This window comes from Nansenia antarctica (genome assembly GCF_963989245.1).
Source record: "Nansenia antarctica genome assembly, chromosome: 15".
NCBI classification, from domain to species: Eukaryota; Metazoa; Chordata; class Actinopteri; order Argentiniformes; family Microstomatidae; genus Nansenia; species Nansenia antarctica.
In genome coordinates, this window is record NC_137685.1 from 9,697,682 (window position 1) to 9,712,681 (window position 15,000).

General features: G+C 45.2%; 1 protein-coding gene across 1 annotated transcript in view; it reads right to left on the bottom strand.

Annotated features, from left to right (window-relative positions):
• The window catches only part of il17rd (interleukin 17 receptor D), a gene marked incomplete at both ends in the record, with an annotated part of 66,546 nt that overhangs the window by 27,931 nt on the left and 23,615 nt on the right, over window positions 1–15,000 (bottom strand). Inside the window, 6 exons of the mRNA XM_080545835.1 lie at window positions 8,706–8,890; window positions 9,215–10,250; window positions 11,085–11,269; window positions 11,674–11,784; window positions 12,199–12,253; window positions 12,498–12,563. Of these exons, the coding sequence (XP_080401961.1) occupies window positions 8,706–8,890; window positions 9,215–10,250; window positions 11,085–11,269; window positions 11,674–11,784; window positions 12,199–12,253; window positions 12,498–12,563 (1,638 nt within the window). The remainder of the gene's footprint in view (window positions 1–8,705; window positions 8,891–9,214; window positions 10,251–11,084; window positions 11,270–11,673; window positions 11,785–12,198; window positions 12,254–12,497; window positions 12,564–15,000) is intronic.

Consider the following 15,000-nt stretch of genomic DNA (forward strand, 5'->3'; position numbering starts at 1 on the left):
CTATTATTTGACTTTAAAAGGTTATGAAAACAGTTACAAGTTATGAAAACATCACACTGTGTCTACTTATTAGTGTGTTAATCTCCGAATCAGATATTATCAATAGAAATGATGTCACTCCAGAGGCCATTTTTTAGGACTAGCACATGAAAAAGTTTGTAAAATGTGAAATAAGTAAGGAAACGGATGGGGCCACATAACATTTTGAGTTACTCACATTCAAAGGAATATGACGAATATGACGTATGATGTTATTTCACAATGATTATAGATTATTTAACTTTTTTAACGTTTGGATCTGAACTCACGTCAACCACCCATCTCCGGGGGCCGCCCACCTCTCCACCAAGGCTGGCTGTGTTTTAGTCAAGGTGTGTCTTTGTGGATATTCCGGCCACACCAGCTGTCAGTTCAAAACAACAACCAAGAAATTGTCCCTACTTTTGACATGTTTGGACATCATTGTTTTTCTCTCCAAGTGTCAGTGTCAGCCTATCACATGTCAGGGTCTGCACCACAGTACTGAGGTAACACTCTCCCCTCCCCTCGGTTCTTCAGCACATACATATACATATACTGTATATATATATATATATATATATATATATATATATATATATACACATACATAAGCCCTCTTCAGAGCCAAAGCCAACTTGCTACGAATCCACCACAACGTACAACATCCAGTAGTAGAAGCTACGAGCTAGCATAGAACACTGCCTTCTTCATCAAACTCTGTACGTTGACGTACCCAACCTAAACCTTTCCTCCAGTTGATAGGTCTCATACAATAGGTCATACAACTGGCATTTGATCATTTCTTTATTTCGGTCACAGAAAACGATTGATATCCTCGTATATTGTGATCTTTTGTAAAGCAATATTGTGAATAAGGAGATTGATATGGTTGATATGGCCCAACCCTCCTGATGACAGTCCTGAACATGCTGCAGTGTCTTTTCTCTGTCTCTTTATCAGTGGCCTGGCAGGGACTTTAGCCCTGCTGTTCTGCATCATGTCAAGTGTGTGTGTGTGTGTGTGTGTGTGTGTGTGCATGCATGCGTGTGCGAGTGCGTGTGCGCCTGCGTGTGTGTGTGTGTGTGTGTGTGTGTGAGTGTGTGTGTGTGCATGCATGCGTGTGCGAGTGCGTGTGCGCCTGCGTCTGCGTGTGTGTGTGTGTGTGTGTGTGTGTCAGGTATTGAACACGTGAAGGGCTTCAGAGTGTACCTGGAGGATAACGACCTAGAGGGTAAACAATGCCTGGGGAGGCTGGCGGAGGTAGAAATCGGAGGAATGGTATCAAACATTTGTGTTTAACTTGAAATTGGAGGAGGTTGGAAGTTGACATCGCACACACGTGTTTGATATTCCGTTCCTCATGCCGTCCCATGCGTTATAATGAGTCCCGTCTTCCCATTTCTACCTCCACCAGCCTTCCCTGTGAGTAGGCCTCTGGTTTTGGTTCTGGGTGTATTAGAGGGAGAGACATCTGTATTCAACATGCTGTTGGTACATGGTTCTGGGCAGGGAGGGACACATTCAGACTGGCCACCACACCCTCTGAAGCAAGGCTGCACAGACCAGACGATTTATCAACCACCACACTCCGCTCTTAGATCCCCTCCTGTGGGAGTTTTAGCTCAGTTTTCCCACTTTCCTATGGGAACTAACAGCATCTGTAACCCAGTTGAGATGGTAGAGCTCACTCCTCAAGTTCAAACATTCCCCACCTACATGCACTGTCCAATTACTAGCTTTTCAATAGGGGTAGCTGGTTTAGGCTACATCGGGAGTCTGAGGAGATTTGAGAAGACTCGGCCCGGAGAAAGTCGAAATTGCAGGTCGACTGTTTGCGACAACTTTACATCTGTTTCACATCCACTACCTCTCTAGTCCACAATACCTCGACCTAGACACAGTCACCAGAACATCACAATCTAGACAGTCACCAGAACACCACAGACCCAAATTGTCTCCTTTCATCTGAGGTAGCATGCTAATCTAGGGAATCCACAGTTTTGAGTGTGTATTAGAACTTCCACTTTCCTCTAAACCTCAAAACAAACCGATAGTTCACTGAGAGTTGCACTGTCACAGCAAAAAGAGTTTCCCAGCCTTTCAACAAACATGATTCTGTCATGGGGGAAACTTTTAATGGGAAGTTAATGATGATACTGAAAGTATTTTCTAATGGAAAAAGAGAAGAGTGGAACATGAACCCACAATTAGCATATAGGACTGTTTGGAGAGATGGAGCGATAGAGAAATAAAAGAGTGTAGCTTCCACCAAGGGAGGCTAGTGGAGGTAGAAATCGGAGGACAGGCTCATTGTAATACATGGAATGGAATTAGGAATGAACGGTATCAACCACGTGTGTTACAATGAGCCCGTCCTCCACCTGGTTCCCACACTTCTCTTTTTATTATTACTATTTTATTAAGTTATTTTTTCTGAGTGGGGCAGTCCCACTCATATTTTTCATTTTTATTGACAGATATAGTAGAGATTTAGACAGGAAGGATGGGTGAGAGAGAGAGGAGGGATGACATGCAGGATATGTCCCCGGCCGGAATCGAACCGGGGACCCTACGGTTACATGGTCAACGCTTAATGCCACCTAAGCGTCCCGGTTCCCACACTTCTCAACACATTGGCACACTTGACCAGATTGTAAGGGAGGGGTAACCATGACAGCAGCACTCCAGACGATTTCCAGCATTCTCTTGACTCCTTGCATTCTACAATCAGGGCTGCACACACACAAACACACACATACACACACACACGCACACACACACGTGCACACACCCACACACACACACGCACACACACACACACACACACACACAGACACACAATCCTCCCTACAATCTGCCATTACCTCATAGTTACCAGAGGGAACCCAGAGAGTGGGAGGAGGGGGAGGAGGAGGTGGAGGAGGAGGAGGAGTAGTAGGACAGAGGAGTAGAGAGACGAGTAGAGACGCAGAGAACCACCTCCATCGGCAGAAATCCCAGGGCCCTTGGCTGGGCTGGCGTGATCGGGCCCGAGAGCACTGTCCACTAATCCCAGCAAGGAAGGGAGACGTGGAGATAGCAGTGGCCCGGGCCGAGGGGCAGCGCGGGCCCAGTCAGCCCACGTCAAAAGATTATTTCTGACACATTGAAAAGGGATTATCTCGGGGATTAGGGCCGGGGCACGCTCCGATGCTCCTCTCTCTCTGCACTGCCCTCACCCCTGTGTTCAGCGTTCACAGCCAAAAAACCTGACCTGCCCCCTCGCTCCCTCACCCCTCCAACCCCCCCTGCCCCCTCGCTCACTGAAATACCAGACAGGCGGTGGTATGTACACACGGCTGAGACGCTGTGTAGACAGAGCAGGGGGTTGGTCAGACGTTGCTAGAGTCAGGCTCAGGGGGGTGGGCAACACCTGGTGACGACGGCGACCAGGAGGGGACAGGTGAAGAGAAAAGACGACATCTCACCTGTCCTCATTGTTGATTTTGACTTTGTGGGTGTGAGATTCGTTTTGAAACGCAAAAAAAAGGAAATTTGTTAGTAGGGGATGGGCTACTGGTGCTGAAGATGGTGTTAGGCAGGCATCGGAGGACAGGCTAATTGTAATGCATGGAACGGAATGAGGAGTTGTATCAAACACGTGTGATACCGTTCCTGATTCCATTCCATTCATTACACTGGAGTCCGTCCTCCGATTTCTGCCTCCACTAGCCTCCCTTGTGATGCTGATACTGTGATTAAAACACATTCGTGTTATGATAAAAAGTGGATTCAAAGTCGCCGAAATGTACCATTTATATCTACCCCGATACTTGAACAGTACACACTCAAAATATGAATATAGCGCATATCCATAATCCTCCATATTTCTTCATCAGCATCATCATCATGAAGGGTTTGGCTATCATGTGTCACTGTCATAAGCATTGTAATAGGGAGAAGAGAGAGTAGAACAGAAAACATTCTAAGAAAGAACGAGTTCGAAAAATGGTTTCGAATCCCAATCAGAACTCTCACTCTGTCACTCTCACTTGAACTCCTGAACGGAGTGTTCCCACAGTGGAACCGGCAAACCCGCCGTCAGCATTCCACACCTTGACGTGATGTTTGTACTGTTGATGGACCTGGGACCTGATCTGAGATCAGACAGACATCAGCACAAGCGTGTCGTATATGAGGTCACCAGCCTCCGCTGCCTAACCCTTTAGGCCCCTGTTGTGACGAGAAGCAGACTATCACTCATAGTCAACCTCGGGGAAACTTGAGTCACGAAGCGGATCCTATCTTACTGTTTTAACCCTTTACTGATCTCAAATCAGCCTCATCTAGTCGGCATATGAAAGACCTGGTGCAATACAAAAAGATATGTGAACTATATCATAAGTACGCTGCAAAACTGAATTAGCTACTGTAGTATATTTTAATTACACACACACATGCATGGTATATGCCTGGTATGGGCCTGTTCTACTGAAAATGGGGGTTTTATGACACCTTGTAAACACATCCTTTGTCTTAGGGGCCATATGTTGACTTGAGTCATGAATCTGACTTGAACTTTAACCTGGAATGACTTTTCGGCCAGGGTGACATCATATTGGGGTCTCCTACTCTTCACACCTGGGGCATCTCTACAGTAAATGTGATAGGCTATTATTTGAAACTGTATTTACATATTATTGCATACCAAAAGGTATAAAGGTGGGAACAGATGAAACCAACGGTCTCTCTGATTCCAGCACCTCTCTCATTTTGATCACACAGCTCTCTCTCTCTCTCTCTCTCTGTCTCTCTCTCTCTCTCTCTCTCTCTCTCTCTCTCTCTCTCTCTCTCTCTCTCTCTCTCTCTCTCTCTCTCTCTCTCTCTCTCTACCAGACCAGAATCCAGCTCAACATTTTTGTACTTTAAATAAATCGTCTTAAACTCAGAATTGATTCTTTGATTCATAACCAACAAAAGAAATTAACTACACTACCACTGATGTGAAATAGCTACCGTTATTTAATGTGAGGAATAAGCTGCATTAGACTATAGCCTAATAAGGATCAATTGATTCTGATTTAAATCAGATGTCACAAGTCACATGTTGCTTTACTGTGTATTACCAGTCTTATTGGGCGCTATTCACACTACCCCGATCTGATAACATGCAGAGTGAATGATAGAGAGCATAAGATCAATAAAGATGACTATTTCCGTATAATAAAATTAATTGATAACAGTCCCATGCAACACACGTCTGCTCAATGTCACTCAGCTTGGCACAATGTACCTTTAACAGGGTGATTCTTATGAAAGACAAAGAAATAAATGCACATGTGATTGTTGTTATGGATGACTTATGAGTGGGTTATCTTTGAGCAGCTGCACTTTCACTTATGCAAATGCAAAAAATGCAAAAGATTTTCAGTTAAGAATAAGAAAAGTATCTTACCCTGAAACTTCATTGTTTCCATCTCCTTTTTGCATGTGTTTAGATATGATTAAATATGACGAACTCCAAAAAACGGAAAGATAAATAGATTCTCTTATAGAATAAATAGATTCTCTTATCATGCATAGACAAGCAAGAACTCCAATGAGCGAAACGAAATCTGAACGATTATGATCGGTGTTGCGCCGGTTATGATCAAACAGATCCTCAGTTATTGACAAACTTTGAAGACAATATTTACATCCATGCATCTAGCGTCGCTCCAGAACTCGCGTTGTTGTGGTTGAATCCATCAGCTTTTTCTGCTGCTTTTTTGTCTCCAGTGTTGTTCCAAGCCGAGCCGCTCCAGAGCGCACAGACTAAAGCCCTGTCTCTCAGCACCGCCCAGCAGCATTCAGCAGTGTGATGATTAAACATGGGCATTACACAGCATACTGTAGAGGAAGTGGACTCATCGGTCAATTTTCTAACCGCACACTGTAAGGATTTTTTCATGCATGGCCAGTAATCTATCTATCTATTTACAGTACAGGCCAAAAGTTTGGACACACCTTCTCATACAATGTTTCCTTTATTTTCATGACTATTTGGTACATTGTAGATTCTCACTGAAGGCATCAAAACTATGAATGAACACATAGGAATTATGTATTTAACAATAAAGTGTGAAATAACTCTAAATATGTCTAATATATTTTAGATTCCTCAAAGTAGCCACCCTTTGCTTTTTTGTTGTTAATAAAATATATAATAATAATATTTACTATAATATGTGTTAATAATAATATGTTATTATATATATATATATATTTAATATTATTATTATATATTTTATTAACAACAACAAATATATATTTTATTAACAACAAAAAAGCAAAGGGTGGCTACTTTGAGGAATCTAAAATATAAGACATATTTAGAGTTATTTCACACTTTTTTGTTAAGTACATCATTCCACATGTGTTCATTCATAGTTTTGATGCCTTCAGTGAGAATCTACAATGTAAATAGTCATGAAAATAAAGGAAACACATTGAATGAGAAGGTGTGTCCAAACGTTTGGCCTGTACTGTATCTATCCCTATTTGAAAAGCAGAGTTGAATGCAACGTTTGCAACTACTGGTCTTCAACACAGCCCATGGCATGTGTAATGAAAATTGCATCTGTTGGTTATATTAAACAATATTGATTGCTCATTGATCAAGGTTTCTGTCGAAAAATATGGATTTACATGAGGTATTCTCAGTTGTAGACTGTACAACTACAGGTGCATTTAACACCACATTTGAGCTCGTTCCTGGTCATAGTGTAGCCTAATTGAAAACCTAGGAAATGCCAATACTGGAAAACTCCCTTGAATTGAACAGTTCACTTACTCTTCACTTCTGATCACAACCGTACTGTCATCGTTCTCAGAACTTCAATTACCCATAATAACCGATTGATTCTACAGAATATCTATGTTCATTAGTGCACTGTACTGTGTTTACGGACTGTGTTCACTGTGGCCTGCAAAAGAGGGAAACGCTCAACATTTATTTATGTAAACCAGCTCCTTTCCCTTCTTGTTTTTTGTTTTGTTTTTTTTCTTTCCTAGCACCAGGGGAGCCCCCCCTCCCAAATTTCGTTGTTTGGTACCTGTACTATATCAATGACAATAAAGACCATTCAAAAACTCCACTGCTCTCCTGGTTGGCGCCTACTATTCAACTCTGTCGCCATCTAGAGGATGTGATTGACATTGCAACAACGTTAAAGTGTCCCATTTAATCACCTTTGATGTTCCATTACATTGAGAATAAATGACACACAAAGCATTAAATAATGAAAAACAAACTTTTTTATTTAATTTGATATTTAGTTCCTACATTAGAGTACTATAAAACAGTACAACGTTTTATATAATGTAGAAAAAACTAATAATCTAAAAACTATACAAAACGTATAATAGAACGGATATTTTCAAAGACAAAACTTTGCATATTTACAAAAAACGAACGGTTGTTAATTGACTTCAAAATGACTGTTGGCATTCTCCTCCAAAAATCTTCAGAACAGACCAGACCCACATCTAAAGACTGGGTTTTACTGCACTCTGTAGGAGTTTAATTATATTTAAAAGTTACCAAGTCTCAAATAAAAGCATTGTTAATAAAACCATAATCCTCCTAAAATCAAATCCCTGTCCATTTCTCAAAGAATTAGGATTGTTCATGATATGAAAGAAGGGAAGTTCATAAAAGAGTAACGGTACAATTGTTTTTAGACGTAAACATTCTCACTTTACACAAGAACTGTCTCTCAAACTCAAACATTTAGAGTGGTAAACCATGTGATGTGTTAAGAAAAGAACATTTCATAAAATGCAACAAAGATTAAAAAGTGCTTCCACACAAACTCAGTTCCTCAGGCCTTCGTATCCTTGCGTTGGCGTACCGTACAAGTTATTTTGTCGACAATAAATTAAAATGAAGCACAAACACATAAATGCCCTCTCAATCGCACATTCAACACAACTTGGTAAACACCACCACAGGGTCATGGCATCGTCGCCCAGTATGAAGCACATTACAGAGAGGCCCCAGGCCAAATCAACCTCTAACCCCTGACCTCTGACCCCTGGATAGTAGCAATATGGTTATCACGCCACTTTGATTGGCTGGGTAGACATTTCGCCATATCGCCTCCACCCATCCAATCCTCTCAGATCTATGAGAGGGTCTAGGAGCTAAGAGCTAGGAGCTAGGGACAAGAGGGCGACATGGAACTCAGCACTTGTGAAAGGTGTTGAACAAGACAACTCGGCCATTTTGAGAAAACGGTCGTTTGTGCTCTTGTCTAAAAACTAAACAACTCTGTACCGGTAACATTTAAAAGGGACAAGGTTGCACATTATAAAAGACACAACCTCTTTGGTTAGGAGGCGTCTTGCTGTCTGCAGCGCTCCGGGAAGGTTTGCAAATATCGTGACGAAATCACTGTCTTCTAATCAACCCAAGTCCACACAGCAGATAGCATCCATGCTAGCTTGGTTACTGTTCCGGGTGGTTCCGACGCCTTAGTGGTCATGTGTATAACAAGCCGTTTGATTGGCTGAGTAGATTACGAGTCACAGTGAACGTGGAGGACATGGTGTTGTTCTAGACGGCATGATGAGGTTTACGGGAGTGGTTCTGCACCGTCAGCTGAAATGGGATAGCAGTAAAGTGTCAAGGCGTGTCCAGGTGGTGAGGTCCACTACAGGGGTACAGCTATGGCCACAGGGGGGGGGGCTTCACTCTGGTCCAGGTGGTGGAGGTGGTGGTGGTGGAGGTGGTGGTGGTGGTGGAGCTCTGCTTTACAGATGGTGGTGGTGATGGTGGTGGTGGTGGGTACAGGTATGGGCACTGGCGTGGTGCAATGCAGGGAGCTGACAGCAGGGGGCTCCTCGTCACCTGGGGACACACACAGGGACTCAGGTTACAGGTGTCTACGTCTGCAACAGGGCAACACAGGGTAAATGGCTTTGTGATCCAAAGGTCTCAAATCTGAGTTTGGATAAAAAGTTCATTTTGAGAAAACACAATATACTTAAATACCAGAGATTATCATGATAATAAAGGACTGTTTAAGTGTCATTGCTGATAATATGACCATATGTATGATTATAAATATATAACAAGTATACCTAATATAATCAAACCAAAATGTTCTAAATTACTTTACTGTGTTTAGAATAAAATACAACAGAACAGAATAGAACAAAATAGAATAGTTACCTAGTCCCGAAGAAGAGGACTCGCTGTCAGCCAATGAGGAGGAGTCTGCCTGGTCAGGTGACAGTCCCTCCATCAGTGGTATGGACAGTTCTGAGGAGGGCACTGACGAGTCGTAGATGCCCGAGTCCCTGGGCATCTCTGGGGGGCTGGCAGAGCCGTCTGTCTGGGTGGGTGGAGGTCTGAGAGGGGGGAGGCCGTCCTGGGTGGAGGAGGATCCCCCACCTCCACCTTCCCCCTGGGAGAGGAGGCCGGCGGAGCTGGGCCCGGGCAGAGAGTAGGAACAGTGGGCCAGGCTGAGGGAGGCCGGGAGGGACAGGACGTTCCTCAGGGTGCCCTCTCCCTCCCCGGGGGTCTTGAAGACGACCTCGTTGAGGACGAGCCCCGAGTCAAACTTCTCCAGGAGGGGCGAGGAGGCGGAGCGCTGGGGCTTGGGCTGCGGGACGGGGAGGGGCATCAGCTGCCTCTCGAACCAGTCGGGCTCCAGGGAGATGTGCTGGTGCATGTTGCAGATGGCCACGTACAGCGAGCGGCCCGACTTGCTCCGGAAGTAGTTCCTCTTGCTGACGTTGAGCGGCTGGGGCTCGCGCTCGGGCAGGCGGGAGTGGAGGCGGGCGAACAGCCCCGGCAGCTGGTCCATCAGCTTGTACCGGGGCGCCAGGGCGAGCATGGTGGGGACGTCGCTCTCGTGGGAGTAGTCGAAGTACACCGCCATGAACCGCGACAGGTCCCGGTCGCCCCCCTGGCGAGCCTCGCGGAGCTTCTCGGCGATCAGGGCCACCGCCACGATGAACAGGTCGCCGTTGGTCCCCCCCACTAAGGCGGAGGCCCCGGAGGTCGTGGCCGGGGAGGAGGAGGTGGAGCTGGGGCGGGGGCGGGCGGCGGGGGACTTCCCCTTGCGGTTCTTCCTCTCCACGTAGTGCTTCAGGCCGCGGGAGCAGACGGTGATGATGAAGTGGGCCTGGTCGATCTGACGGCTCAGCCAGGACATCTGACCCTCCCTGCAGATCTCCAGGTGCTCCCACAGGTCCAGCACCACCTAGGACGGAGGGACACACACAAGCACGCACACACAATGGTTAGCTTTAATTATTTTCTTTGCCTCCTGCATCATTCTTCATGATTTTTATCCTTTTATAAAATGTTCTTCAAATCATTGTTAATGATGTCGTATAATAATATAGTGTGGCATTATACTGCCTGCCGCTTGCTGTGATCAGTCTGGCATGGTTGTAATATTTAATTATCCTGTTTTATGTTGCATTGAAGCCCTTAAATGCGGAAGCCCAACTATACCGAACGACTAGTCCCATTGACAATCTCTGTAATTGCATTGAGCAAATAAACGCCTGGATGACACAAAACTTCCTCCAACTAAACAAGGACAAAACAGAGATAATTGTATTCGGTGCACCTGACAAAAAAAATCGAAAGTCAGTGCAAAAGTTGATTCTCTCTCTCTTTATCTATCTCTCTATTTATTTCTTATATCTGCTTTTATTCATTGTCTGTCCTGTGTCACACCTGTGTGTGTCATGTGACACCTGTGTGTCATGTGACCTGTGTGTGTCATGTGACCTGTTGTCTGACCTGTGTGTGTCATGTGACCTGTGTGTCATGTGACCTGTGTGTCATGTGACCTGTGTGTCATGTGACCTGTTGTCTGATTTCTATTATACTGTATGTAAAGTACTTTGAATTGCCCCTGTTGTATGAAATGTGCTATACAAATAAACGTGCCTTGCCTTGCCTATTTACAAATCCATAATAGAGATCATCATTCAATTCATAGAATCATCCAGCAGGGGGCAGACACGGCACACCCAAGCTAGCTTGTCTGTGCTCTGGCGTTAGCTTCGCTTCGCTAGCTCACCTCACAGCCGCAGAAGTCCTGCAGGAAGAAGGCGAACGCCTGGATGACGTTGAGGTGCTTGGGGCCGTCCTTGGAGGAGTAGCAGACGAACACCTTGGGTCTGGGCCAGGGCCGGTCCGAGCTCAGGGCCGTGGTGTGAGACGACGACTCTGAACTCTCCTCGTCCAGGTGGGAGTAGATGTTCTCTGTGACAGAGACACAACGACAGAGAGATGAGGGGGAGAGGCGGAGAAGAGAACACAACAGAACAGAACAGTCCTCCGAGGCCAGCGTGTACAGGCGCAGCACGGCCTGTTGTATAGAATGTTCTGGTAGCCTTTATAAGACGACAATAATACGACAAGAGGATGCAAATACATGGAGATGAATAGAGTAATCCAGTCTTTGTCTTCATGCATGACTGGTTACGAATAGGAGACAGAAGTGGAAGTAGACTGTCTGGTGGGTAAGGAAGGAGGAGGAGAGGAAAGGAAGAAAGGAAGAGAGGAAAGCAGAGCAAAGTAGAGTCGAGTAGGGTAGAGTAGAACTTTATTATTCATCTCTTTGGGGATATTAATATCAATAAAGCAATCAGAACCTCTCATCAGACCTTGTTGTTTCTTGCGGCACATGACGGTGAAAAGGGTGGCGAAGGCGGACATGAGGACCAGCGGCACCGTGATGGCCATGGCGCGGATAGGCCCCGCCCACGGCGAGTACACTGAGGAGAGAGAGAGAGAGACGAGACAGACTCATCAAAAACACTGCACTGTACACAATGACTTTTAACTCCCAACTCATCTATTTACTCATTCTCTTCTTCTAATCCACGTCCACACACACACACACACACACACACACACACACACGCACACGCGCACACAAAGTTCTTTCAAAGATATTTGAAAAGGTCAGAAATGAAATGCAACCGTGAGGGTTTCTACTTTATGTAATAGGAGTGCAGGAACACAGGAAGGAGGGAGGAAGGGAGGGGGGATGGATGGATGGAGGGAGAGAGGGAGGGAGGGAGGAGGGAAGGAGGGAGGAGGGAAGGAGGGAGGGGGGGGCGGATGGATGGAGGGAGAGAGGGAGGGAGGGAAGGAGGAGGGAAGGAGGGAGGGAGGGAGGGGTTTACCCTGGCTGACGTGGTACTGGGCCTGTCTTCTGGTGGTGTTGCTGTCATCCCGGAGCTGAGGGACAAAAGAAGAAGAAGAAACCTGAGTCCTCCAGCCTCTGGGGGAGGGGGGAGGGGGGGGGACACACCACCAGACTCACTACTGGGGTGTGTTACAGAAACCAGGGGAGGCTGGTGGAGGTTGAAATCAGAGGACGGGCTCATTGTAATGCATGGACCGTTCCATGTAACACAACGAGCCTGTCGTCCTCCGATTTCTACCTCCTGGTTAGAACAGCGGCCGGTGAGAGGGTTTTTACCTCAATAGCGTAGGTCCCAGGTATCACGTCTTGAAGGACGCAGGTGGTTCTGGGTAAGTTGAATTCCTGTCGAGAAAGAGAAACCACCTGGTTAGCGACGATCTGGTATGTCCTGGGTTTGAAGGCGGGGACTAAAACCCCAGATGTGTGACAGAGGGTTCAGAGCCCCTGACAGCCCCAGTGGTCTTCTGTTCTGACCCTCTATCCAACCCGATAGTTGATGATGAAAACAGATCGGTCACACTATAATCTGTCCCCAATTTTTAACAGCTCAACCTGGCTCCTCTCCCTCTCTCACTCTTCCCTCCTCTCCCTCTCTCAGGCCAGCTCTGTGAGTAATGAGGTAGATCTGGGGAAGTACTTTAGAATGACTGGATGAACGGTCATAGCATACTCTGGCCCAGAGTGTCAGTCTCTGACTAATAGGGGAAAGGAGGTGTGTGTTGGTCTCCCCTGTGACCAGATGTTGTCTGAGAGGCCCAGTGAACCTGGGCTCTCCGCCCACCAGAAACACTCTACCTCTGGGTACGACAACGACCTCCAGGTACCTCCACGTCTGGTAGAGACATTACTGGAGGCTGAGGAGTCAGACCTGGATATCTTACTTCCACACGTACACGGACACAGACACGCAGACGGAGACAGACAGACACAGAGACACAGAAACAGACATGGACACAGAGACACAGACACAGAGAAAGACAAAGACACAGAGACACAGACACAGAGAAAGACAGAGACACAGAGATGAAGACACAGAGACAAAGACAAACAGACACATAGAGACAGAGAGACACATAGAGACAGAGAGACACAGACCCTAGGGTTGGGCTGTTTTACGCTTATACCGTAAACCACGTTTTTTTAAAATAGCGTTTTCTTTTCTTTTTTTATACCGTCATAAAACTGTTATCATTTGCTGTATATAATAAACGCCTTAAGAGTGTTTGTCCAGCACCACTGTCTGTGTGGTTGAACATGCTATGAAAGTGATGACAGAGACAATGTCATTTGTCAAATGACAGAGTCTCCTCAGAACGGAGGATTAGAAAAAGATATGGCGAGCTCAAGTTTGGTCCCTAAAAAAAAGCAACGGATGCAATTTGGAAGCATTTCAGGTTCCGACCGAATGACAAGGGCGAGCCAGCAAATCTTGATGAGGCTGTGTGTAAGATCTGCATGAAGAAGGTGAAAGAGGAGCGAGCAAAATCAGAGATGACTGCCAATTGTCGCGAGCCTGTAATTGACGGAGATAAAGATCCCCATCGCTGGTGGAAATCAAATGGAGCCACTGATGTCGAGGGTGACCCGAAAGTACCTGTGCGCGTGTCACAAGCACACCATCAAAGCGGCAGCACATCAGGTGTAAGTCTGTTACGTGCCCTGCAAGTAAACAGTTTTTCTGACAAAAATAAATAAATAGGCTTGAAGAATAGCCTAACGTTGTGGTCTGTAGGATACGGATATTTTCGTTACTGCCTTTTTTGTTATTTATTGTTATTTTGTTATTATTTGATAAGCCTACTGGATGCTATAGGCGGTGTTTTTAATGTAATTTATTTGTACTGGACGGCGGAGAATTAATGTCATGTCCTTGCATGTCCTTGTATTTTATCTTTACCTGTTCTTTTTACTGTTTTCCCCTGCTTTTATATTCATTCTATGCTTGTATATGTTTTTATATATGTTTTTATATTCACTTTATGTTCTTATTCCTGTTGTAAAGCACTTTGAGCTGCATTTCTTGTATGAAAGGTGCTATATAAATAAAGCTTTACTTACTTACTTGCACTTTTTTTTACCTGCTGTATTTGCACTCAAGCTTTATATTTTGTAGATGTATAGATGTTGTTAATGTTATTAACGTTTGCTATTCTGTTTCTGATGTTGTTCAGAGAATAAAAATGGAACACATGTTTGTCGTTGTGTGAAAATAATAATGATACAATCATGATACCATACCATAAACCGCCGTTTAATTTGGGGACTGTTTAAAAATGTTGATACCGCCCAACCCTAACACAGAGACAGACACAAAGACAGACACAGACACAGACACAGAGACAGACACAGAGACAGACACAGAGACAGACACAGAGACAGACACAGAGACACCGACACAGAGACACAGACACACAGAGACGGACAGTCACAGAGACAGTCACAGAGACAGACATGGACAGAGACAGAGACTGAAACAGCAACTGAGACAGGGACACAGAGGCAGCCTAACAGCAGACTGAACTTGAAGAGGATGATAATAATGTGATGGGGATTTCCTTTCAAACTCAGACACAGTCGTGTCGCAACATCAGTCAAAACACACCATTCCGTCTCCTGTAGACGGAAAGACACCAGACAGAAACATGTGGAGGAAGAAATCAATCAGAAGACAGGCTCATTGTAAATGCCAGTCCTCCGATTGCGATTTTTCTACCTCCACCAGCCTCCCCTGGTGTGAATAGATGGTATAGAACAGAACAGCACAGAGTAGAATACAGGA